The sequence below is a fragment of the Globicephala melas genome, chromosome X (genome assembly GCF_963455315.2).
Source record: "Globicephala melas chromosome X, mGloMel1.2, whole genome shotgun sequence".
Taxonomy (NCBI): domain Eukaryota; kingdom Metazoa; phylum Chordata; class Mammalia; order Artiodactyla; family Delphinidae; genus Globicephala; species Globicephala melas.
Genome location: NC_083335.1, coordinates 35,221,344 through 35,247,385, shown reverse-complemented (window position 1 = coordinate 35,247,385; position 26,042 = coordinate 35,221,344). Strand labels below are relative to the sequence as shown.

At 39.4% G+C, this 26,042-nt stretch overlaps 1 protein-coding gene across 5 annotated transcripts in view; it reads right to left on the bottom strand.

Moving 5' to 3' along the window:
• ACSL4 (acyl-CoA synthetase long chain family member 4) overlaps positions 1-26,042 on the bottom strand; it is a 76,260-nt gene that overhangs the window by 34,736 nt on the left and 15,482 nt on the right. Inside the window, exons 2-4 of one of the 5 annotated variants that reach the window (XM_030835764.3) lie at positions 13,116-13,168; positions 1,752-1,858; positions 68-598 (exon numbers count right to left, since the gene is read on the bottom strand). In XM_030835764.3, the coding sequence (XP_030691624.1) occupies positions 68-418 (351 nt within the window). In that variant the 5' untranslated portion in view covers positions 419-598; positions 1,752-1,858; positions 13,116-13,168. The remainder of the gene's footprint in view (positions 1-67; positions 599-1,751; positions 1,859-13,115; positions 13,169-26,042) is intronic. The other 4 variants (XM_070044701.1, XM_070044700.1, XM_030835765.3 and 1 more) reach the window with 4 other exon arrangements.

Below are 26,042 nucleotides of genomic sequence, written 5' to 3'. Positions count from 1 at the left end.
TGCACTTGATTTATAATAAAGTGTACCTTCCCCTTTAAAAACAATAGGAAGCACAAAAATGCTTTACCTTCTTAAAAACCTTTCCATTTGGCTGCATTTCATTTTCTTCACTTAGGATTTCCCTGGTCCCCAGGCTGTCCTTCTTCCCAAACTTGGATACGGCATGATCGAATAATTTATCCAGGGTGTCTGCTCCAGGGATGTCTATGACAGCTAGTGAGTCGAAGTGCGTGACAGAGCGATACGGACTTCCAGGTTTGTCTGAGGTGGGCTTAGCTTTTATTCTCTTTGCCATAGCGTTTTTCTTCTTGGCATTGGTAAGAAAATACCACGGAATAAATACAAGGGCACTGTATATTGTTATTAACAAGTGGATAGGCAGCAAAATAATGGTGAGCACAGTTTGCTTAAGTTTCATAGTGGCAAGGCTTCTAAAATGGTGTTTATTTCTTGTTATTCTTTGGCTTCAGAAAGCCTGATTTTGCTGAAGAAGGCAATAATGGAAGCAGTAGTGAGAGTAGCAGAAGAGTCAAGGCAGTTCAATTTTAACGATACAGATAAGAGTTAGTAATCTTTGGAAGCCGACAATAAAGTACACCTGTAGGTGAAGACAACAAACCAGGCAGAGAGCAGGGAAAACAAAACAAAACAAAAGAGTATTAGCAAGTTGATAGACCACTGATTTAAATACTCAGGTCTTTATTAGTTGCTATAATTGATTTGATACAAGAAAGCGGAAATAACTGGTCTGAAAGACTGGCATTTTCCAGTTTTAATCATTATGGCCATCAATTTTAAATTTAATTTTTATAGGTGTTTAGGTATACTACACATCACTCTGTAAGTCAGTCGTGTAACACTTATAGTGCCTATATGAGTGCAGGCATGTGGTATTTAAGTTTGGCTAAACTTCGGGAGAGTAGTGAATGCCAATATTGAGGTTTCTCTTAAATATGTATATGTAAACTGGACAGCTTTAAATAGGATTTGGTTTTGTTTCCAAAAGAGAGAAAAATTCTACCAATTTTGGTTTATTTCTCAAAGATCAAGCCAGAAATATTATTCTGAGTTGTTCTTTAAAATAATTTCTTGGTAATGCTATTCACTACCTCCTATCCCCCAAACTGGAGCAATACAATCATAAAATCATTTCCTACTTGTCCACTTTTGTGCTCAAAATTGCACTAGTTGCCTGGGAGTGGTAGTATTAAGTCCAAAGTAGTGTAAGTCCTGGCCCTTGCTCATTACGAGTTAACACTTGTGAGACCATCAGCACACAAGATAGATCCAGTGTTTTCAAACTTTGTTTGCAGGAGAAGGTGGCAGCAAAACCATTTCTTCAAATAAACACTCATGCAGACTTCCCATATATAGACACTAAAGTGGAACTGCTCTGGCTGAAGCAGGGATTGGGGGTGCCCAGAGTCCCACCCTGGACTTCCTGGAATCCCACTCCCCAAGTGACCACTGGACCTTTTCCGATGAAAAGCCTGTGGAAATACCTAAGTGCTATGGTGTGCACTGCAAGCAATAAATGCGATAGCAGTTCAGAGCAAGTGCAAAATGGTCCACAGTTATTAGGGTAGGCTTTGTGGAGATTAGACTTAAGCTGGACCTTATGTCAGGAATCTGGAAACAAAGGAGAAAGAATGGAGGTCATTCTGGGCTGGGGAACCACATGATAAAAGATGAAGAGGTAGAAATGAAAGGACTTTGGGAGAGGAGAGACTGCCAAAAAAATGGACACTCACCTGAGTGGGGCACAGAGTACTCGCTGGCTAAACGGGCCACAGTAGTACAGGGTCTGACAAATCAGGCAAAGTAGTTTTGATTTGATTTGACAGGAAACTGGAGGCCACTGCAGGTCAGAAAAAACAGTGCCAAATGGAAAGGAACTGCAGAAACAGCCTCAGGGAGAATAATGTCTCTCCAGGAACTTGCCTTCAGCTGAGAAAGCTATTTTGGAGATGGCGGTATATTTCAACTACAAAAATTAAAATATTAGTTCACTTTGAGGAGACAAATTGAAGTGCATCCTTCTGCAACTCTTGTGGAAATGGACTACTGACCCCAAGAGAGTTGTGCGTTTTTACACCAACTACTATAAAATGGTTGGCTTAATCCTTAATCCTGCCTCTGCTTTTGTTCATGTCCTTCAACTGAGTGTGGTGAAATGAGCAAGAAACTACAGGTGAAAAGACCTGGGTTTCAGACCCCATCTCTGTCACTGACTGGCGGCTGTATAACCTTGGGCAAAACAATCTGTCTGAGCTTAGGATCTGACTAGATCAGTAGCCCTTAACTTCCTAGAGGTGATGGGCCCCTTTCAGCATCCAATGAGAACTATGAACCCAGTTCCCCTCAGAAAGATATGCAAAATGGTATACACAAATTCAGGGGATTCCTGAGTTCCCTGGAATCCATCCATGAACACCAAAGGGTGACACCACCCTTACACTAAAAATGTCTGGCCTAGATGATTTCCTGGGGCCCTTCCAACTTTAATTTTATGATCTACTATACCTAGAAATTGCTTTCTCAGTCTCTTGGACAAGTCTGGTCATTCATTTTTTCAAGACAAGGTACATCAAGTGTCTATCATAGTGCTTGATCCTCAATATGCAAGATTCCCTCTAACAATCCTCTCCTCCATCAGACATTCCATGACTACCCAAATCCTTGATAACCTTTCCTTTTTCTAATTTCCCACATCACTTGAAATGTCTACCACTCATTCTGATCCTTGATTATACCATCATTTTTAAACATCTAAGCACCTAAAGCACAGACCAGGAGTTCTCAACCCTATCAAACCCAACACCTCTTTGTTATAACAAATACTTCATAATACTCCTTTATAAACCTTAAAGGAGAGTCACAGATGATAGTCTACCCACACACACAATTTTTTAAAATAATTCTTTACTGGTAATATAAAGAAGTACTGAAAGGAAATCAATTCAAAATAAATACTTATTTCAATATGTAAATTATCAGGGACAATACCAGAAGTACCACCTCAGGCTCACCCTTGGGGCTGAAGAAGTAGAAGACAGCTTTTGAAGAGCTTACAATCTAGCTAGATTTAAACTGTATTGTATGTGTTCAGTCATTCATGTTGTTACATACACTTAATTTTTTAAACAGATTTGCCTTAAGTCTTGGAGGTAGGGAAACATCTACTTAATCCTCGTAGTACAGAGACACATACACATAAACACACACACACACACAGAGTACACAAGGCTCAAAGAACATTCAGGTAAAGAGAGATCAGAGAGGTCGTTTAGTCCAGAAGTTTTCTAATTCTTTCTGGTGGTACTGGGGGCAGGGGGCGAGGCATGGCTCATTCATTTGAATAAAACCTTATGTGGACGTGAAAACACAAGTACAGATAAAAGCAAAAGGCAGAGTTGCTTTGGTGGGAGCACACTGGAACCTCCATTTCAGCTGAATATTTGAGCCACTGATATCGTCTGATCTTCCATCTCAAAGAGAAGCAAATGTTGTGACAGTACAAACTGTAACCAAGGCCTGTCCCCAGTGTTACATCCAGCCTATTGATACATTCGTTAAAAAAAAAAAAAGATCTGAACACCTACTATGTGTAAGTTTTGAACACTTAACACAAAGATGAGTAAAACATGTTCTCAATCCTTTACATGCACGTGTGCATGTACATATGTGTCCATATGTATGGCAGGGTGCAGGGAGATGAGTTCACAAATATATACAGTAGAATATGATAGATCCCATCAGAGAAACAAGAATGAAACGCTAAAGGTATTCAAAAGAGGGATGAGATTACATCCAGTTTTGGGGGGACAAAAAGAGGGAGGACGGAGAACCATCCAGAAAGGTTTCACAAAATAGCACGGTATTTGGAGTCTGTATGAAGGATGGATATGTTTTCAAAAGGAGAGGACAAAGATTGGGAAATGAGGACAGTCCTCATGGACTGGGGAATGGATGGGGGCAGAACTGCAGGATGTATCAGAAAACAGCAAGTAGAGTGGCAGATGCTTTCGAGCTTTCTGTGGAAAGTGCTGTTCCCCTTTTATGATCTAAGTCAATGGGAAAATTGAATTATTTCAGAGTCAACGTTACTAGAACGCCACTATACTATAAGAGACACGTGTATGATGATTTGGCAACTCAAGACTATGCACCCCGCTATTATGTTAGGGGAAAATGAATTGTTCTCTAAAGAAGAGAAAGTCTGATATCCTGGGTGGTACATGGACTAAACAAAGTTAGGAGGTCTGGCTTCTAACCTCAGCGTCTGCTCTTATGTGTGACTTCGGATGAGATATATGACCTCTCACCTAAAAGCTCTGTACCAGTGGCATTGCGTGTAAAACAGGAATACCGCTTGTGTTATCTACTTCGTGCCCCTGTTGGGAGAATCCTTCGTCTGATCCGGCTTCAATTTCATGAGCATTAATAATCAGTTCCTGGAATACACTTTCGACCTGCTTGCATCTCTCCCTCTTCATTGTACTCACTCAGCTAAACCACAACCTGGTTAAATCCCGTCCGCCACCTAATCTGCACCCATCCCCATGCAGCTGAATTTGGCTAGAGAAAAACCCAGCTGTGCTGAACGCCCCCCTTTAGATCCATGATTGCTCCCTCAAAGGGACCCTTGAAGCTGCACGGAAACCATGCTGGCCCTAGCGTCCACTAGGCCATCCAGAGGCTTGCTCTCCTGGGGTTTGCTCTCCTGGGGTTACACTTTGTTCTCTCTCTTCAGACCACCGAGGCTCCTCTGCCATCCTCATCCTCAGCTGCTGACCTGGCTTACCAGTTGGCTGAGAAAACTAAAACGATCTGAAGAGAACTTCCACAGACTCCCACCAGTGTGTCTCCCCATCTACTCGGATCTGTGGCCATGTGCTCTCTTCTCTCCCATGACTAGAGATGGACTAGTGATGCTCCTAGCTAAGGCCAACCCCTTCACTTGTGTGTGACACCCCTGTCTAGACCAGAAAGACCTGGCGGTGCCACTCTACTGATTCTTCCCTCTCTCTCCAGCCTCATTAATTTTTCCGGCTCGAATCGGTTCCATCAGCATCCTAACAGGCTTTTATTTCTTTCATCTTAAAAACCACTCCCTCTCTGTAGGAGAAGGAGAAGAGTTGTCTCTGTGCTCTCTCACCCAGCTCCCTCCTCCTATTTTCTCTTGAACCCACTACGCTCAGGCTTTCCCCTCTACCATTCCACAAAATTGCTCTGATCAAGTTCACTGATGACTTCCATGTTGTCAGATCCCAAGGTCAATTAAAGCTCAGTCCTCATCCCCTTTGACCCACTACCAGCCTTTAGCCCCGTTGACCCCTCTTTTCCTGCTGGAAACTTCTTCACTTGGCTTCCAGTAGACCCCATTCTTCAGGTTTTCTTCCGACTTCCCTGGCCATTCCTTCTCCATCTTCTTTGCTGCTTCTTCCTCATCTCCCTGACCTCCAAACGCTATAGTGCTCAGTCCTTGAACCTTTTCTTTATCTATGCTCACTCCCATGGTGATCTCATTTAGTCTCACAGCTTTAATTAGCATATATATGGTGATGACTCTCAAAATGTCCCCCCTTAGCCTGGAGGTCTCCCTTAGACACCTAGGTTTGTATATCCAACTGTTTCCTCAACAGATCCATTTAGATATCAGTTACATATTCAAATTTAATACATATGTTGAAAATTGAGCCACTGATCGTCCTCCCACAAACCCAGCACACCCAGTCTTGCCCATTTCTGTAGTTCCAGTTGCTTTGACCAAAAGCCTTCGATGACCAGGTTCACTTTCACTCCCCTCTCTTTCTCACACATTCCACACCCAATTCAACAGCAAATCCTACCAGCTCTACTTACAAAACAGATATCAAATTCAACTACTTCTCACCACCTCTACTGCTACCATCCTGGCTCAAGCCACTATCCTCTCTCACCTGGATAAATGCAATAGCCAATCCGATCTCCCTGCTTCCACCTTTATCATAAATTCTAAACTCAGCAGCCAGAGTGCTCTAGTTCAAGTTCAAGTTAGACCATACCATTCCTCTGCTCAAAATCTTTCAAAGAATCCCCATATGACTCATTCAGAAATACAGTCCTTACTCAGACCTAGGAGACGGGATCTGTCCTCCACCTCAAGTTTCCATCTTCATCTCCGACACTTTTCCCTGCCTCATTCTGCTACCGTCCCACTTGTTCCTTGCTGTTTCTGGGACACACCAAGCATGACCCTGCCTCAGGGTCCTTGTACATGCTATTCTCTTTGCCTGGAATGTTCTTCTAAGATACCTGCACAGCTTATTCTCTCACCTTCTTTTTGTCTTTACTCAAATATCACCTTCTCAGTGAGGCCTTCTCTAGCCACTCCAAAATTGAACCCCAAGACCTCCTATCCCTTTCTCGCTTTATTATTCTCCCTAGTACTTGTAACTACTATGTCATATGCTTTATTTTTCATGTTTATTATGAATGCCCCCATTAGAACATAAAAGCTCCATGAGGCAGAGAGTTTATTGTTTGCTGCTGAATCCTCCTACAACAGTATCTCTGTGTGTTAACTGTTCAATAAACTTGTTGACTGAAATAAGAATGGACATGGAGGGACTTCCCTGGTGGTCCAGAGGTTAAGAATCCGTCTGCCAAGGCAGGGGACATGGGTTAGATCCCTGGTCCGGGAAGATCCCATATGCCGCAGGGCAACTAAGCCTGTGCGCCACAACTACTGAGCCTGAGCTCTAGAGCCCATGAGCCACAACTACTGAGCCCATGTGCCACAACTACTGAAGCCCGAGCGCCTAGAGCCCGTGCTCCGCAACGAGAAGCCACCGCAATGAGAAGCGTGCACACTGCAATGAAGAGTAGCCCCCGCTCGCCGCAACTAGAGAAAGCCCGTGAGCAGCAATGAAGACCCAGCGCAGCCAAAAAAAAAAAAAAAAAAAAGGAATGGACATGGATTGCTCTGAAACTCTAAAGTAAAAATGGACGTAAGTGCAATAGCCGGAAGACAACCAACCTTAGTCATCTTCTTAAAAAATCACTTGTCCATGCCAACACTCTAGGAAATGGTATACTCTTAAAAGCCCCTGGTAATTAATTTGAACACGTATTTAGTTGCTTGCGAGAAAATATGAAACTGGAAAAACTGCCTGTTACATGGAGGGAAAAGACAGTTGTTATAAAAGCAAGAGGGTTACAGAATTTTTACTATGTGCTTTTTCACGGATGCCTTTCAGAGAGGAATGCTGTCCTGCTATGTATGAAGAGAAATACTGCTGTCCCACCAGGAGGACGTAAACTCTGAGTTGCGCTTCCTTGAAATCAAGTGTTGCATTTGTATTTCAGCTGTAAAAGGGCAGGGCATCAGCTTCAGTCAGGGGATAGCTAATCATTCCTGTTGATGTTCGGCATTCTATATGAGAATCAGATTAATAACCACTTATTGAGCCTGTACTAGGAGCTAGGCGCTGTGCTCAGTCCTTTAGATACATTATTTCATTTAGTCCATCAGAAAACCCTTTTGAAGTAATACCCTGATGACATAGCTGATGATAGAACAGTCTCAGACAGATCATTTGCCCAAGTTAACACAGCTAAGTAGGGATTTGGACCCAGGTCTATCTGATTTTAAAGTCCATACTTTCAGCTGTACTGTCTGTGACCTTGGTCGTACTGGTATAATCTAAATGGGTGAGAGTGACAAACTTTGTATATGAAAAAAATCCTGATGACAACTTTGAGCACTGATCTGTCCTACAGCCTAAGGCATTTTTATAGGGAAAAAAAAAAGCCCTTTAGGTGTCTAGTAAGTCCTAGAAGTGTAAGTGAAAATCAGGTGCAATTTTTTTTAAATTTTGAGGTCAAGTTTAATGTTAAGTATTTCATTCCAGTTACTTCAAACGCTCTGAGATAGCTAGGTTAAACACAAAAAGCATTAGTAATACATTAAGCTCCAGTACACAAAGTAAACAAACACTACATACTGATTAAAGTCTGAATTTAAAAGATACCATCTCTCCCAGCAGCACAGAGAAAAACTAATAAACTGAAGTCAATGCCAAGACACTTTTTTTCAAAAGTTTTATAAAATAGACTAAACCAAGGAAGGATGCACACCTCTACCAAGCTGAAACACGTGGTAGGGCAAATTAACTTCATCTATCCTTGATATAATAATACCTTATGAAAACATACAAAATATAAACTTGATAATCAATGGTTAACTGTGTCAGTGCTACTTTAAGAAACCACATTTTCAAATCATACATCACTTAAGGGTAATTTAAACACCAAATAAAGAGATAATTTGCCTTCTGAAAAGGATAAGCTGTATTCACTAAACTTTAAATCAGAAAATTATAAAAAATACAAGAGATTAAACAGGTAAGCATACCGGTTGCACTTTAGAAGATCATAGTTCTACATAGATATTACATCACCAAGACTTCTGTGAAGGCCTGGGGTGCTTTTTTAAAAACTCCTATTTTCTTTCACACACTATTAAAAAGCTCCAAATGATTTTAAAACATATAGGAGAAAGCTCATATACATGTTAAAGAAATTGGTTGCCTTTGGTTCATGAAATCAAACTTTACAGGAGCTACATTACAATATAATTAACTTTATATTTTAATATTAAAACTTTTAACTTTAAAACATTTGTAGACAAATGACTTATTTAGCCATTTTCTTACAAAATGGCTAAGTAAGTCACTACAACTCAGCTACCTGGCCACCATGATGTGAAACTGTCTCATGGTAGAGAACAAACAAAAAAACTTCACTCTGCTCTTCAGCAGTAAATATACCTTATAAGTGAGATTAATAAAAGAATTCAAAGACTGATAAATCTGTTGAAGACGGAAATCTTATAGCCATTCAGTCAACCCTTAACACTAAAACATTAAAATTAACATTTTAACATTAAAACTTTTTAAATGTTAATATTTTAAGAAAATAAAAGTCATTAAGAGTAGCTAGCAGGATCTTTTGCTATCGGGCAGTCTACAAGACTGAATAATCATGTGAAATATACATCCGTCTGCCCCTTGTAAGTCTCATCTGACTCAAAGTTAGTAAGCCAATATAATAAATATGAAATAGCTAATACAAGCAAACTTTTAACCTGGTATACAGTAATTATAATAAATACATCTGAAAACTGAAAAAAGCAAAACAAAAACACCTAGGGTGAATATATAGATGCTCTCTAACACCACATTGCACCTGTGCCTAGCTACCTTGACTAGGAGTATCTCACAACTATGACTGATCTTTGGGTTTGTCTCTAACAAGATTAACCAAACCTGTTTACTTCATCACCTGGACAGGTATTAACTCCTGAAGTCGCCATCCTGCTAGTCTCTTCCCAGCTTTCCCCAGAAAAGAAAGCACCTCAGCTGCCATGTTGAAAATGCTCTTTCTTGTTCTAGCACGTGTTCCCTCCCATAACACCTTAAGAACATCCTCAGCATTCATTCATCAGATAATGCTTTTTCTAGGTCATCGGATAGTATATAATTGGGACCCTACTCACATGTGTTAAAGAGATCTAGTATGTTGAAATGAGATCTAGGAGCCCATGTTGTGCTTCTGCACTTCACACACACTGTGTATGTATATGTAACACTGTGTTACATATCTCTTCCTCATTTTAAGTGATCGCAACACACAATTTTTTTTAACATCTTTATTGGAGTGTAATTGCTTTACATTGTTGTGTTAGTTTCTGCTGTATAACAAAGTGAATCAACTATATGTGTACATATATCCCCATATCCCCTCCGTCTTGCATCTCCCTCCCACCCTCCCTATCCCACCCCTCTAGGTGGTCACACAGCACCGAGCTGATCTCCCTGTGTGATGCAGCTGCTTCCCACTAGCTATCTATTTTACATTTGGTACTGTATATACGTCAATGCTACTCTCTCACTTCATCCCAGCTAGCTTTCCAAAGTTGAGAGTGGGCTGGATATAATTTAATCCAAAGCTTACATGTAAGGAATTTTGAGGATATATCATGCTAGAAGTGGCACCTACTGACAAAGCATGATGTTACAATCCAACTTTATCAGACATCATGAAAAAGGGGAGACAAACTAAGTTGTAGGAGTTATGTGTTCAGTGCTGTAGAAGGGAAGCAGCCAGCACAATGACAATTCCAGTGTTCTACAGCTGCTGCTAAAGAGAATCTGCTACAGATCCCTGTAGACAAAACCCTGCTGCTACATTAGACGGCCCGTCACGCGTGGTGTAGACTTTAATTTTGTCTGTAGAGTCTTCCATTTACTGGATATTTTTTCTTTATGATCGTAACATTAGTTAATCAAAAACAACTGGGCTACAGATCTGATCTTTCAAATTAGCTCACAGTTACACATGTGTTTCATCTGAGTGAGAAATATGCAGACTCTGTCATCTTACCTATTTGTTACTCATCTGTCTTCTATCATCTTATCTACTAATTATAATAAAGTAATACAACTGTGGGCTGCCAAACATGAACTCAGGTTCAAATAAAAATCTGTAACCAGCAGTGATACTTCCCACAGGAGTACCTCTGTGTTATAGGGAGAATTTTGCAACTTATATCTTTTTTGGCCACATGCCCTATCTTCCACCTTTGCTAGAAGAGGGACCAGTTTAATAGGTTGGTTCTCTGCTAATATTGTTTCCCAGTACTTCACACTGTTAAAAGTTATGCAGCAAGGTGGTCTTAAACCATTTCTTACAAAATGGCTAATTAAGTCACTACAACTCAGCTACCTGGCCACCACGATGTGAAACTGTATCATGGTAGAAAACAAAACAAAACAAAACAGCTTCACTCTGCTCTTCAGTAGTAAATATTCATTATAAATGAGGTTAATAAAAGAACTCAAAGAGTGATAAATCTGTTGAAGACTGAAATCTTATAGCCATTCAGTCAACTCTTAAATATTAGTGTTGGTAAGAAAAGGGCACAGGTATTCCAGACAACGAAAAATTCAATACGTATTTTTATTAACATTATTATTAATTCAATATGTATTTAAATTGTTGACATTATTATTAATTCAATATGTATTTAAATTATTGACATTGCATTAGTGTGTGCCTGACGTTTGAGAAATTAAAGAATTCTTAACTAAAGAAGGAAGCCACATGAAGTCAAATACAAGAAGCCATGGAAAAGTACTCCTAGAGATAATGTCTCCACGTTAGGGATGGGTAATACTTTCCATTCTGTTCTCCCTTCACGTTCATTTGTTTACCTGGCCCATGCGAGCTTCACAAACGTGAGTGAGGCAAGGGAGATGAGGGAATTAGGTATTTCTGTTTTGAAGTGTGTTTGGGGATAGCCAAGGCAGAGCTATGCCAACTGAAGAGGAGTCTCCAAGGTGTCTGTTGACACCTGAACACAACTGGCCACAACTGTCCTCTTGCTAAGGCTCCTGGCAACTCCAGCTCTTCACCTTGGTAGTTTTTTCTGTTACACATCTAGATGGGCTGCAGGCCAACTACTGTTAGTATTTATCTATGTGTGTAGATGTGTGTGTGTGTGTGTGTGTGTGTGTGTGTGTGTGTGTGTGTGGAGAGGGAGGGGGGAGAGAGAGAGAGAGAGAGAGAGAGAGAGAGAGAGAGAGAGAGAGAGAGAGAGAGAGAGAACAGACTCTCTGGATAAATAACTATAGAAGCCTGAATACTACAGCCCTCACAATTGCACTATGGTCTATTTCCCAAAGGAAACACTAAACTTATTGGTATCTTCTTTGTCAATCATGGAAATAGCATGCTGCCTATGTAGCTGAATTCAGGGACAACTAATTCTGGCCTGTTGATGAAAATCTTTGGTCATGTTCCAGATTTTTCTAATGCAGGCTGATCAGTAGACTTTAAGCCTTACCTTTACAAGAACACTGAGTGTTCTGAACTAGCACATAAGAACTACTAGATCTTCTGTTTCAATTTCATAATCTATTATAATGAAAGCCATTCTCAGAAGAGCAGAAATACAAGAGAGGCAGCATTGTATACAGGGCTTTCGGTCCTAGCTCAGCAGCTTGCTGAGCTGCACTACCTGGAACAAATTAAATAAGCTCCTGTCTGTTTCCTCATCTGTACAATGAGAAAGTTGGATTCAGATTTTAAGATATCATGGACCAATAAAAGTTTTAAAAACAAAGAAGGCAGCAATGACACAGCTGCCAATTTTTTTTTGGCCAGGTATGGACATAAAAACAAAAACCATAAACCTATCATTTACTGTCACTATCATTTCATAAAATACAGAATGGGTCTAACTCCTCAAAATTAGGAGGATGTATCTTATAATAAGAAGCAATCATTTAAATGGAAAAAGTTTAGCTTTAAAAATCTCATGGCCTGTTGTCTTTATTTTCCTCACTTCACCATGGACCAGTAAAAACGCTTCACTGGTGAGGGCACGGTCTATAGGTCAATGTCTGGGAACCCCTGGACTAGGTAATTTTCAAGGTCCAAGGCTCAAACACTAAAATTCTAACTTTAGGTGCTCTGTTGTATTTCTTTCATTCTATATTATAGTCTAGAGTAGATGCCTCAGTAAAGGACAGTAGAGATGCTTAGATTTTTGAAGATCAGAAATATATGTAAAACAATTTGAGAAACAGTAACTAGAATAAGCTTCAATTTACTGGAGAAAATATACACTACTACAGATTCAACTTCATCAATATTAATGAACCAGTCACTGGACACTTACACTTATTAAGCTCATTTTACAGATGAGGAAATTGAGGCAAAGGGAAGCTAAACAGCTTGTCAAAGACACACCGCCTCAGTAGCCAGAATTGGAACTCCAATCTGTGACTCCATTTTTTGGTAATACTCAAAAGAAAAAGATTGTATTTAGATTTTAAGCGTCACTTCCCCTTTCATAAGTGAGTGACAGTTTAAATTTTAGAAGTTGCCCAGAGTAAAAAGCTTTCCTATTTTACTTTCCCAAATATTGCCTTTTTAACACAAACATAAATACTGGCAGGGCTTTTCTAATATAAAGAGAGGAAAAATGCCTGTTAGTTTGGTCACTTAGTTTTCTCCAAAAGCTGACAAGATGGCAAATTTAGAATTTTTAAAGGACAAATACTTACAGATTTCCTCTTTTTCTCTTAAGAAGAACCCGTGTATCTTTCGTGACTCCAATCTGCAATAAGAGACAACATTTATGTATAGTGACATGAGAAAAGATCCCCTTTAAAAAGAAACCTCGGACTTCCCTGGTGGCGCAGTGGTTAAGAATCTTCCTGCCTGCGCAGGGGACACTGGTTCAAGCCCTGGTCCGGGAAGATCCCACATGCTGCAGAGCAACTAAGCCCGTGCACCACAACTACTCAGCCTGCGCTCTAGAGCCCGCAAACCACAACTACTGAGCCCGCGTGCCACAACTACTGTAGCCCACGCACACAGAGCCCGTGTTCCGCAGCAAGAAAAGCCACCGCAATGAGAAGCCTACGCACTGCAACAAAGAGTAGCCCCCGCTCGCCACAACTAGACAAAGCCTGCACACAGCAACGAAGACCGAATGCACCCAAAAATAAAAATAAATAAATTTTAAAAAATAAATAACTAAATAAAAAGAAACCTCACATGCTGTTTCACATTACCTGTGCATGACAAGCCAGGTAGTTCATAAGCCAGGTACCAAAGGAAAAACAAGAAATGACTAAAAGCCGTGCTATTGGGGATCTCACAAAAGTAACTGAGCCTGGCTCAAAGAAACAATATTCAAAACTCTACAAGTGGGGTTTACCCCAGGAATGCAAGGATTCTTCAATATATGCAAATCAATCAGTGTGATACACCATATTAACAAACTGAAGGAGAAAAACCATATGATCACCTCAATAGATGCAGAAAAAGCTTCTGACAAAATTCCACACCGATTTATGATAAAAACCTCCAGAAAGTGGGCATAGAGGGAACCTATCTCAACATAATAAAGGCCATATATCACAAACCCATAGCCAAATTGTTCTCAATGGTGAAAAACTGAAACCATGGCCTCTAAGATCAGGAACAAGACAAGGTTGTCCACTCTCATCACTGTTATTCAACATAGTTCTGGAAGTTTTAGCCACAGCAATCAGAGAAGAAAAAGAAATAAAAGGAATCCAAATTGGAAAAGAAGAAGTAAAGCTGTCACTGTTTGCAGATGACATGATACTATACATAGAGAATCCTAAACATGCTACCAGAAAACTGCTAGAGCTAATCAATGAACTTGGTAAAGTAGCAAGATACAAAATTAATGCACAGAAATCTCTTGCATTCCTATATACGAAGGATGAAAAATCTGAAAGAAAAATTAAGGAAACATTCCCATTTATCACTGCAACAAAAAGAATAAAATACCAAAGTGAGACAGTGGCATGGACATATATACACTACCAAACGTAAAATAGATAGCTAGTGGGAAGCAGCCGCATAGCACAGGGAGATCATCTAGGTGGTTTGTGACCACCTAGAGGGGTGGGATAAGGAGGGTGGGAGGGAGGGAGACGCAAGAGGGAAGAGATATGGGAACATATGCATATGAATAACTGATTCACTATGTTATAAAGCAGAAACTAACACACCATTGTAAAGCAATTATACTCCAATAAAGATGTTTAAAAAAAAAACACCTAGGAATAAACCTACCTAAGGAGACAAAAGACCTGTATGTGGAAAACTATAAGACACTGATGAAAGAAATTAAAGATGATACAAACAGATGGAGATATATACCATGTTCTTGGATTAGAAGAATCAACATTGTGAAAATGACTACATTACCCAAAGCAATCTACTTTTCAGTGCAATCCCTACCAAACTACCAATGGCATTTTTCACAGAAGTAGAACAAAAAATTTCACGATTTATATAGAAAAACAAAAGACCCCAAATAGCCAAAGCAATCTTGAGAACACAGAACGGAGCTGGAGGAATCAGGCGCCCAGATTTCAGACTATACTACAAACCTACAGTAATCAAGACAGTATGGTACTGGCACAAAAACAGAAATATAGATCAATGGAACAGATAGTAAGCCCAGAGATAAACCCACGCATGTGTGCTCACCTTATTTTTGATAAAGGAAGCAAGAATATACAATGGAGAAAAGACAGCCTCTTCAATAAGTGGTACTGGGAAAACTGGACAGCTACAAGTACCATTATATTTTAGAATGATGATAATCAATTTTAGCCAAACAGAAAATCTTTCATTTTACTCCTAAGTCAAAAATTATTCTTTTCAATGCTAGAAGAACATATAAATTGTATATCCATGACAACAATGAATATTTCTTTATGTAGTTAAATCTGCAGTATTCAGGGGTAAGTTCTTTGTTTCACTTTCTAAGTTTTGAAGCAATGTTTATTTATACTATACCCACTGTCTTTACCCTAGCTCAAAGACAGAGTCTAGTTTGAATGTGAAGAGAAATACTTCAACTCTAGCTAAGAATTCTATTATCACTCTTTCTGTTACTTAACTTCTCCCCTTATAATTAGTATGATAAATTATGTATATAAATTATATATATACACATACACACATATAGTTTTATCATTAGTATGGTTTTATATATATCACACATACACACAATTTGCATAGCACACATATGTAAATTGTGTGGTATAAAAATGACAAGTACCTAACCTACAATATAAGTACCAGACTTCACCTGGGATGGGAAGATAAACCACATGCATAGAAATTCCATTCCTTACTTCAAAAGTTGCACACTTTCAGAACGGAAATAGGCTTTAAAATGAGAGTAATGAACTAGTCTCTAAAAACAAACTCTCCTCCCTCTCCCCTCCAAATGGACTAAAATAGGGTCTACTTTCTAGAACATTAGGAAAGCATCTTATATGCTTCCCTACACAGCAAGATTAAGAATTTCTTTCTAATCAGTATTGATTAGTTTTACTCTTAAGGTGAATGTGGGGCTTCCCTGGTGGCGCAGTGGTTGAGAGTCCACCTGCCAATGCAGGGGACACGGGTTCGTGCCCCGGTCCGGGAAGATCCCACATGCCGCGGAGCGGCTGGGCCTGTGAGCCATGGCCGCTGAGCCTGCGCGTCCGGAGCCTGTGCTCCGCAACGGGAGAGGCCAAAACAGTGAGAGGCCCGCATACTGAAAAAAAAAAAAAGATGAATGTGAGACTATTAGAAAACAAAAAAAGGTGCACTATCCCTATCCTTTTGATTACCTTGGATGAAACTACCAACAGTATCAAGAGGGAAAGGCACATTCTTTTAAAAGCTCTCAATAGAACAACTGCATTTAAATAAGAATTTTTTAAAGCAACAAATATCAAAAATCTACTTGTAAGACCCACCTAAGATACAGCTTGACTATTAGGAAACAACCACTGGGAAAGAAAAGTTTTAATAGATGAAAATTGCTGTCACATTGATAATTCTTGACTCAGGACCAGCAATCTTTTTTTTTTGTGTAATTTTTTAATTTAATTTTATTTATTTATTTATACAGCAGGTACTTATTAGTCATCAATTTTATACACATCAGTGTATGCATGTCAATCCCAATCGTCCCAGTTCAGCACACCACCATCCACACCCCCCCGCGGCTTTCCCCCCTTGGTGTCCATACGTTTGTTCTCTACATCTGTGTCTCAATTTCTGCCCTGCAAACCATTTTTCTAGGTTCCACATACATGCGCTAATATACAATATTTGTTTTTCTCTTTCTGACTTACTTCACTCTGTATGACAGTCTTTAGATCCATCCACGTCTCAACAAATGACTCAGTTTCATTCCTTTTTATGGCTGAGTAATATTCCATTGTATGTATGTATGACATCTTCTTTATCCATTCATCTGTCGATGGGCATTTAGGTTGCTTCCATGACCTGGCTATTGTAAATAGTACTGCAGTGAACGTTGGCGTGCATGTGTCTTTTTGAATTATGGTTTTCTCTGGGTATATGCCCAGAAGTGTAATTACTGGATCATATGGCAATTCTATTTTTAGTTTTTGAAGCAAACTCCATACTGCTCTCCACAGTGGCTGTATCAATTTACATTCCCACCAACAGTGCAAGAGGGTTCCCTTTTCTCCACACCCTCTCCAGCATTTGCTGTTTGTAGATTTTCTGATGATGCCCATTCTAACTGGTGTGAGGTGATACCTCACTGTAGTTTTCATTTGCATTTCTCTAATAATTAGTGATGTTGAGCAGCTTTTCATGTGCTTCTTGGCCATTTTTATGACTTCTTTGGAGAAATGTCTATTTAGGTCTTCTGCCCATTTTTGGATTGGGTTGTTTGTTTCTTTAATATTGAGATGCATGAGCTCTTTATATACTTTGGAGATTAATCCTTTGTCGGTTGATTCATTTGCAAATATTCTCTCTCATTCTGAGGGTTGTCTTTTCATCTTGTCTATGGTTTCCTTTGCTGTGCAAAAGCTTTTAAGTTTGATTAGGTCCCATTTGTTTATTTTTGTTTTTATTACCATTACTCTAGGAGGTGGATCAAAAAAGATCTTGCTGTGATTTATGTCAAAGAGTGTTCTTCCTATGTTTTCCCCTAAGAGTTTTATAGTATCCGGTCTTACATTTAGGTCTTGAATCCATTTTGAGTTTATTTTTGTGTATGGTGTTAGGGAGTGATCTAATTTCATTCTTTACATGTAGCTGTCCAGTTTTCCCAGCACCACTGATTGAAGAGACTGTCTTTTCTCCATTGTATATCCTTGCCTCCTTTATCACAGATGAGTTGACCATAGGTGCGTGGGTTTATCTCTGGGCTTTCTATCTTGTTCCATTGATCTATGTTTCTGTTTTTGTGCCAGTACCATATTGTCTTGATTACTGTAGCTTTGTAGTATAATCTGAAGTCAAGGAGTCTGATTCCGCCAGCTAGGTTTTTTCCCCTCAAGACTGCTTTGGCTATTCGGGGTCTTTGTATCTCCATACAAATTTTAAGATTTTTTGTTCTAGTTCTGTAAAAAATGCCATTGGTAATTTGATAGGGATTGCATTCAATCTGTAGATTGCTTTGGGTAGTATAGTCATTTTCACAATCTTGATTCTTCCAATCCAAGAACATGGTATATCTCTCCATCTGTTGGTATCATCTTTAATTTCTTACATCAGTGTCTTATAGTTTTCTGCATACAGGTCTTTTGTCTCCCTGGGTAGATTTATTCCAAGGTATTTTATTCTTTTTGTTGCAATGGTAAATGGGAGTGTTTCCTTAATTTCTCTTTCAGATTTTTCATCATTAGTGTAAAGGAATGCAAGAGATTTCTGTGCATTAATTTTGCATCTTGCTACTTTACCAAGTTCATTGATTAGCTCTAGCAGTTTTCTGGTGGCATCTTTAGGATTCTCTATGTATAGTATCATGTCATCTGCAGACAGTGACAGCTTTACTTCTTCTTTTCCAATTTGGAATCCTTTTATTTCTTTTTCTTCTCTGATTGCCGTGGCTAGGACTTCCAAAACTATGTTGAATAATAGTGGTGAGAGTGGATATCCTTGTCTTGTTCCTGATCTTAGAGCAAATGCTTTCAGTTGTTCACCATTGAGAATGATGTTTGCTGTGGCTTTGTCATATATGGCCTTTATTATGCTGAGGTAGGTTCCCTCTATGCCCACTTTCTGGAGAGTTTTTATCATAAGTGGGTGTTGAATTTTGTCAAAAGCTTTTCTCTGCATCTATTGAGACGATCATATGGTTTTTATTTTTTATTTTATTTTTTTTTTGTGGTACGCGGGCCTCTCACTGTTGTGGCCTCTCCCTTTGCGGAGCACAGGCTCCGGAGGCGCAGGCTCAGCGGCCATGGTTCACGGGCCCAGCTGCTCCACGGTATGTGGGATCTTCCCAGACCGGGGCACGAACCTGCGTCCCCTGCATCGGCAGGTGGACTCTCAACCACTGTGCCACCAGGGAAGCCCGATCATATGGTTTTTATTCTTCCATTTGTTAATATGGTGTATCACATTGATTGATTTGCATATATTGAAGAATCCTTGCATCCCTCAGATAAATCCCACTTGATCATGGTGTAATGATCCTTTTAATGTGTTGTTGCATTCTGTTTGATAGTAGTTTGTTGAGGATTTTTGCACCTATATTCATCATGATATTGGTCTGTAATTTTCTTTTTCGTAGTATCTTTGTCTGCTTTTGCTATCAGGGTAATGGTGGCCTCATAGAATGAGTTTGGGAGTGTTCCTTCCTCCACAAGTTTTTGGAAGAGTTTGAGAAGGATGGGTGTTAGCTCTTCTCTAAATGTTTGAAAGAATTCACCTGTGAAGCCATCTGGTCCCTGACTTTTGTTTCTTGGAAGATTTTTAATCATAGTTTCAATTTCATTACTTGTGATTGGTCTGCTCATATTTTCTATTTCTTCCTGGTTCACTCTTGGAAGGTTATACCTTTCTAAAAATGTGTCCATTTCTTCCATGTTGTCAATTTTATTGGGATAGAGTTGCTTGTAGTATTCTCTTAGGATGCTTTGTATTTCTGTGGTGTCTTTTGTAACTTCTCCTTTTTCATTTCTAATTTTATTGCTTTGAGTCCTCTCCCTCTGTCTCTTGATGAGTCTGGCTAATGGTTTATCAATTTTGTTTATCTTCTCAAGAACCAGCTTTTAGATTTATTGATCTTTGCTATTGTTTTCTTTGTTTCTATTTATTTCTGCTCTGACCTTTATGATTTCTTTCCTTCTGCTAACTTTGGGTTTTGTTTGTTCTTCTTTCTCTACTTCCTTTAGGTGTAAGGTTAGATTGTTTATTTGAGATTTTTCTTGTTTCTTGAGGTAGGCTTGTATAGCTATAAACTTCCCTCTTAGAACTGCTTCTGCTACATCCCATAGGTTTCTGGATCATCGTGTTTGCATTGTCATTTGTCTCTAGGTATTTTTTGATTTCCTCTTTGATTTCTTCAGTGATCTCTTGGTTATTTAATAATGTATTGTTTAGCCTCCATGTGTTTGTGTTTTTTACATTTTTTTCCCCTGTAATTCATTTCTAATCTCACAATGTTGTGGTCAGAAAAGATGCTTGATACGATTTCAATTTTCTTAAATTTACTGAGGCTTGATTTGTGACCCAAGATGTGATCTATCCTGGAGAATGTTCCGTGTGCACTTGAGAAGAAAGTGTAATCTGCTGTTTTTGGATGGAATGTCCTATAAATATCAAGTAAATCTATCTGGTCTATTGTGCCATTTAAAGCTTCTGTTTCCTTATTTATTTTCATTTTGGATGATCTGTCCATTGGTGTAAGTGAGGTGTTAAAGTCCCCCACTATTATTGGGTTACTGTCGATTTCCTCTTTTATAGCTGTTAGCAGTTGCCTTATGTATCGAGGTGCTCCTATGTTGGGTGCATATATATTTATAATTGTTATATCTTCTTCTTGGATTGATCCCTTGATCATTATGTAGTATCCTTCCTTGTCTCTTGTAACATTCTTCATTTTAAAGTCTATTTTATCTGATATGAGTATTGCTACTCCAGCTTTCTTTTGATTTCCATTTGCATGGAATATCTTTTTCCATCCCCCACTTTCAGTCTGTATGTGTCCCTAGGTCTGAAGTGGGTCTCTTGTAGACAGCATATAGATGGGTCTTGTTTCTGTATCCATGCAGCTAGCCTGTGTCTTTTGTTTGGAGCATTTAATCCACTCACGTTTAAGGTAATTATCAATATATATGTTCCTATGACCATTTTCTTAATTGTTTTGGGTTTGTGTTTGTAGGTCCTTTTCTTCTCTTGTGTTTCCCACTTAGAGAAGTTCCTTTAGCCTTTGTTGTAGAGCTGGTTTGGTGGTGCTGAATTCTCTTAGTTTTTGCTTGTCTGTAAAGCTTTGATTTCTCCATCGAATATGAATGAGATCCTTGTCAGGTAGAGTAATCTTGGTTGTAGGTTCTTCCCTTTCATCACTTTAAGTATATCATGCCACTCCCTTCTGGCTTGTAGAGTTTCTGCTGAGAAATCAGCTGTTAACCTTCCGGGAGTTCTCATGTATGTTATTTGTCATTTTTCCCTTGCTGCTTTCAATAATTTTTCTTTGTCTTTAAATTTTGCCAATTTGATTACTATGTGTCTTGGCATGTTTCTCCTTGGGTTTATCCTGTATGGGACTCTCTGCGCTTCCTGGACTTGGGTGGCTCTATTTCCTTTCCCATGTTAGGGAAGTTTTCAATTATAATCCCTTCAAATATTTTCTCTGGCCCTTTCTCTCTCTCTTCTCCTTCGGGACCCCTATAATGTGAATGCTGTTGCGTTTAATGTTGTCCCAGAGGTCTCTTAGGCTGTCTTCATTTCTTTTCATTCTTTTTTCTTTATTCTGTTCTGCAGCTGTGAATTCCACCATTCTGTCTTCCAGGTTACTTATCTGTTCTTCTGCCTCAGTTATTCTGCTATTGATTCCTTCTAGTGTAGTTTTCATTTCAGTTATTGTATTGTTCATCTCTGTTTGTTTGGTCTTTAATTCTTCTAGGTCTTTGTTAAACATTTCTTGCATCTTCTCGATCTTTGCCTTCGTTCTTTATCCGAGGTCCTGAATCATCATTATTCTGAATTCTTTTTCTGGAAGCTTGCCTATCTCCACTTAATTTAGATGTTTTTCTGGGGTTTTATCTTGTTCCTTCAACTAGTACATAGCCCTCTGCCTTTTCATCTTGTCTATCTTTGTGTGAATGTGGTTTTTGTTCCAAAGGCTGCAGGATTGTAGTTCTTCTTGCTTCTGCTGTCTGCCCTCTAGGACCAGCAATCTTATGATACTGATTTTAGAAAATGTGTTGGACAAATCGATTGCATAATATCAAACATTGGACTTACCAAATTTCTTCCTTCCAAGTTTACTCAAGCAGTATGGTGATACATGGGTGATTCCGAATTCACAAGGCCTTTACTAAAATACTAAAGAACTGAATAGTAGTTGAAAGAAGTATTTGTTAATTTAAGAGACCTTGACCAGAAATTACTGCTGTGTAACAAACCAAATGTTCCAAAAACTTGGACTATTTTTGCCAGAAGTTACATTTTCTTTTCAAAGGCATGACTCAATAAATATACATACAGAAAGCACTAACGTAATGAACAGTAAGCACTCATGAAGCAATAATGTTTTATTAATTTTTATTGGAGTATAGTTGCTTTACAGTGTTGTGTTAGTTTCTGCTGTACAGCAAAGTACAGTTCATGAAGCAATAATTTTAGAAGAAAAGTATTAGCATTTTTCTCTACATTAAAGATGAGATTGATAAACTACTTGAAAAAGAAAAATATATTTTTAGAAACACAGACTCTTAGAGCTAAAATATGGCCTGCTTCAACAATTCTCAAAGTATCTGGGGCCGCCAGTTCGTTGTAGTACTACTGTTTATGATATTACATCCCCCACTTTCATTTCTGCCAGGAATAATTTTTATTTGCTGAAACAGACAGCAATGCACTGGGGAGCCATCAAAAGTAGTGCCAATTAAGAATAAATTACTCATTGTTGCCAAATGTATACAGAAAGGCACTTTTTATCCTGTTGACAGAAGTGTAAATTGGTACAAGCTTTATAGAAAGCAATTTGGCAATAGGCATCCGGACACTTGAAGTCTTACATAACTCATGACCGAATAATTTCACTCTCTACTTCTACGAATAGCCTAAGGAAATAGTCCGAGATGCACACACACAAAAAATGTAGACAATAGTCACCATTGTGATATAAATAACAGAAAAACTAGAAACAACATCAAATGCCCAAGAGGAGATTGGTAAAATAATGATGTATCCTTATGACTGAATACTACACAGTCATCAAGTGCAGTGTTGTCAAAGATATTTAAGGAGGGCTTCCCTGGTGGCGCAGTGGTTGGGAATCCACCTGCCGATGCAGGGGACGCGGGTTCGTGCCCCGGTCCGGGAGGATCCCACATGCCGCCGAGCGGCTGGGCCTGTGAGCCATGGCCGCGGAGCCTGTGCTCCGCAACAGAAGAGGCCACAATAGTGAGAGGCCCGTGTACTGCAAAAAAAAAAAAAAAAAAAAGATATTTAAGGATATGAGAAAACGGTCAAGATATATGAAGTGAAATTGGTTTAAGATGCAACTTAACCAAATATATGCAGGCTACAAGCTGAAATGTTAATCTCTGGGTTGTAGAATTATAGGTGATTTTTAGTTTTGTCCTTCTATTTTCCCCTACATTTTCTAAAACTTCTACAGTGAACATATTACTTTTATCATTCAATACATAAGTAGAAAATATAGCACCAGTCTCAACGAATTCTAGCGTGTGTCTGTGTATATATGCGTGTGTTGATAAGTGACAATGAGTATGGCCCTTAAGGCATTTGGCCCTATTCACGTGGTGAAGAGATGCTACAAAAGGAGCCAAAAGTTGACTTCAACCTCACTACGGAAAGAAGATTTGACACTTATGTTTTTAAACTAGACTCAAAGTAAAATAAACTTCTTTCGCTCATGTAATATGATCTATGAAGCGAGATAAAATGAGTGGGTTTTTTTCTTGCTGTAACTACAATGTTAAATGCTTCCTAAAGTTAAGCATCCCCGTGGTACCCTCTGTCAAAATGCGACTAACAAAAATTGACTACTACTGGCAAGTGAATAGACAATATCAAAAAGCCAGATAATCATGAGGGGTTCCATACAGATGGAAATACTGTGTCAATAATTTCCTTAAAGCCCAGAGTTCCACTCACTTATCGTATTAAAACAAACAGGAACTCAAATGCCAGATGATACCAGCCTAAGATTTAATAGGTATGAGAAGAGTCATACTGACACTCCTCTGCCCCACAAGGAAACCATTTTTCAGCTAACCAGACCCAGCCCCCTAATGGGAATTGAGGCCTCCCAGATGAAGGTGTCATGGGCAAAAGGTACCAACTGGGTATCCCTTCTTTGCTTGCCACATGGGGGATGAGAGGGACGGTGAAGGGAGGGGATTTCAGAAGTCAGCTCTCCATCAGTACCCACTTGTTTACAACCTGAACTCTGGGACCAACTACTCAGAACTTTAGAGGATATCATTTTACCTAAGAATGTCTTGCTTCAGACATTCCAATCAACTGTGGTATCAGCTTACTAATGTGTACTAGCTGACTTCAAAAAGCAGTAGGAGGCAGAAAAGGCTGAATCATTTCTTTCCCTCAAAGTTTTCATTTCAAAATGTTTCAGGCAACAGTAAAGTATCATTAAGTAATCTCACTTCCTGTAAGGCCCACACAGCTCTGTGTCCTGCAATAACCTCGACAGGGCCTAGCAGCACTGAGTTCACCATGCTCAAACTTCTAACAGGAACACAGCTGCTACACATACAATTCCACTGCAATATACGATAACACATTTACTGGAAAATTAATGGTTTTACTCCAAAGTAAAGGGAAAGCTACCTGTGGCTGCTGGTTACCTCAATTTGTGAGCTTAGCTTCAGAAGCACTGGCTCAACCCGACTGACTTAGTACTTGGAAATTTCCCAGCTTGCCTAGGTCTGTCCCCTGGTTTACACATGTTGTCCCAGAGTAATTCTTATCAGTGTCCCCCCGCCTTTTTGCAAAAACATCCGTAATGATGACCCCAGTAATAACCCTAACTCTGGTCGCACGGAGAACAAGGCAAGAATGTATGCCTACATCAGCAAAAGCCTTACCTTCACTTCTGGAAAGACACTTCCAAGTACTAAGTCCTGACTGAATCCACAGTCATATACAAATGGGAAAATAAATGAAACAACCAGCTTTGTGCCATCTAACACACACACACACACACACACACACACACACACACACACACACCCCTTTTCATTCCAACGATATCAAATTACAACAATCGTTTCAACGATATCAAATTACAACAATCTTAAATAGTTTATATACAACTGAGTATTTATAACCCAACTTCTAAAATCTAGAATTAAACTTTAATTAATAATTTCAAACTGAAGTCAATTCCTCATCTTACAAAGCGCACACTTGTATATTAAGTACATAAAGGACAAATCAGATCTGTTGTAAGAAAATATCTCCATGAATAGGTTTTTAATTCATGACTTTTAAAGACTATAGTCCTATTTAAGAAGTTGTGTTTACCCTCTCACTAACTTAACCTAAGTCAGAGAAAAGGATATTGCCAAATCAACTTTAGCAAGCAAACAAAAATTCTAGCCGTGTGGGGAATACATACCTTACACTCATTTTTTTAAAATATGACCAATTACAACTTCCCATCTATGATTTTCTGGAAAATATGAGTTAGCAACCATAGAGTTGCACATCAAATGAGGTATTTGATTCCCAATCAATGATAAAAGACTAAAGCAAACCCGAGACTTTCCGGGCTAACCCAGATGCTGTAAGCTTAAGGACTTCTTCACATTATTTGTAAGCTCCAGTTCTTGGAAGAGGCTGTACCCAGTACAGCCTAACGTTCAGTTTACTAAGAAAGATTTAACTTGGCCCTTAAGAAGACCACAGATGAACAGGATAAGGCGCTATGCTTCATCAAAGGGTAAAGGGGGGGGGGAGCCGGGGAGGGGGGGAGGACAGTGAAGCTCCAGTATCTATAATGCAGCGTCCTGCTGAGGTAGTTGTGAGCCAACGTGCTGGAGCCAGACGGCCTGGGTCCAGTTCTTGGCGCTACAACTTACTGGAGTGGGGTGACCTCGGGCAAGTTCTGTGCCCTCTGTGCCTCATCTGCTACAACTCTAACATGGAGGGAATACTACTCCTACCTCCCGGCACTGGTGTGAAACTTATAAATGAGTTGATCTCACAGCCCGAGCCATTACAAACTTCTTTTAGCTTCTCAAAAGCACGTAGCTTAATCTCTCACCTCTGCGTCTAGCACATCCTTTTCTCTCTGCCAAGAACATTCTCTTCTCCCTTTTCCTGGCTTCCTTTAGGTCTCAGTTTGAATGACGCTTCTAAAAAGCCTTCCTTGACCTCCCCGCTTTACGTCAGGTGCCTCTGCTGTTTCCTCTCCCAGCACAGCACCTAAACGCGTTCAAGTTTCTGTTCCCCGGCTGGGCTGT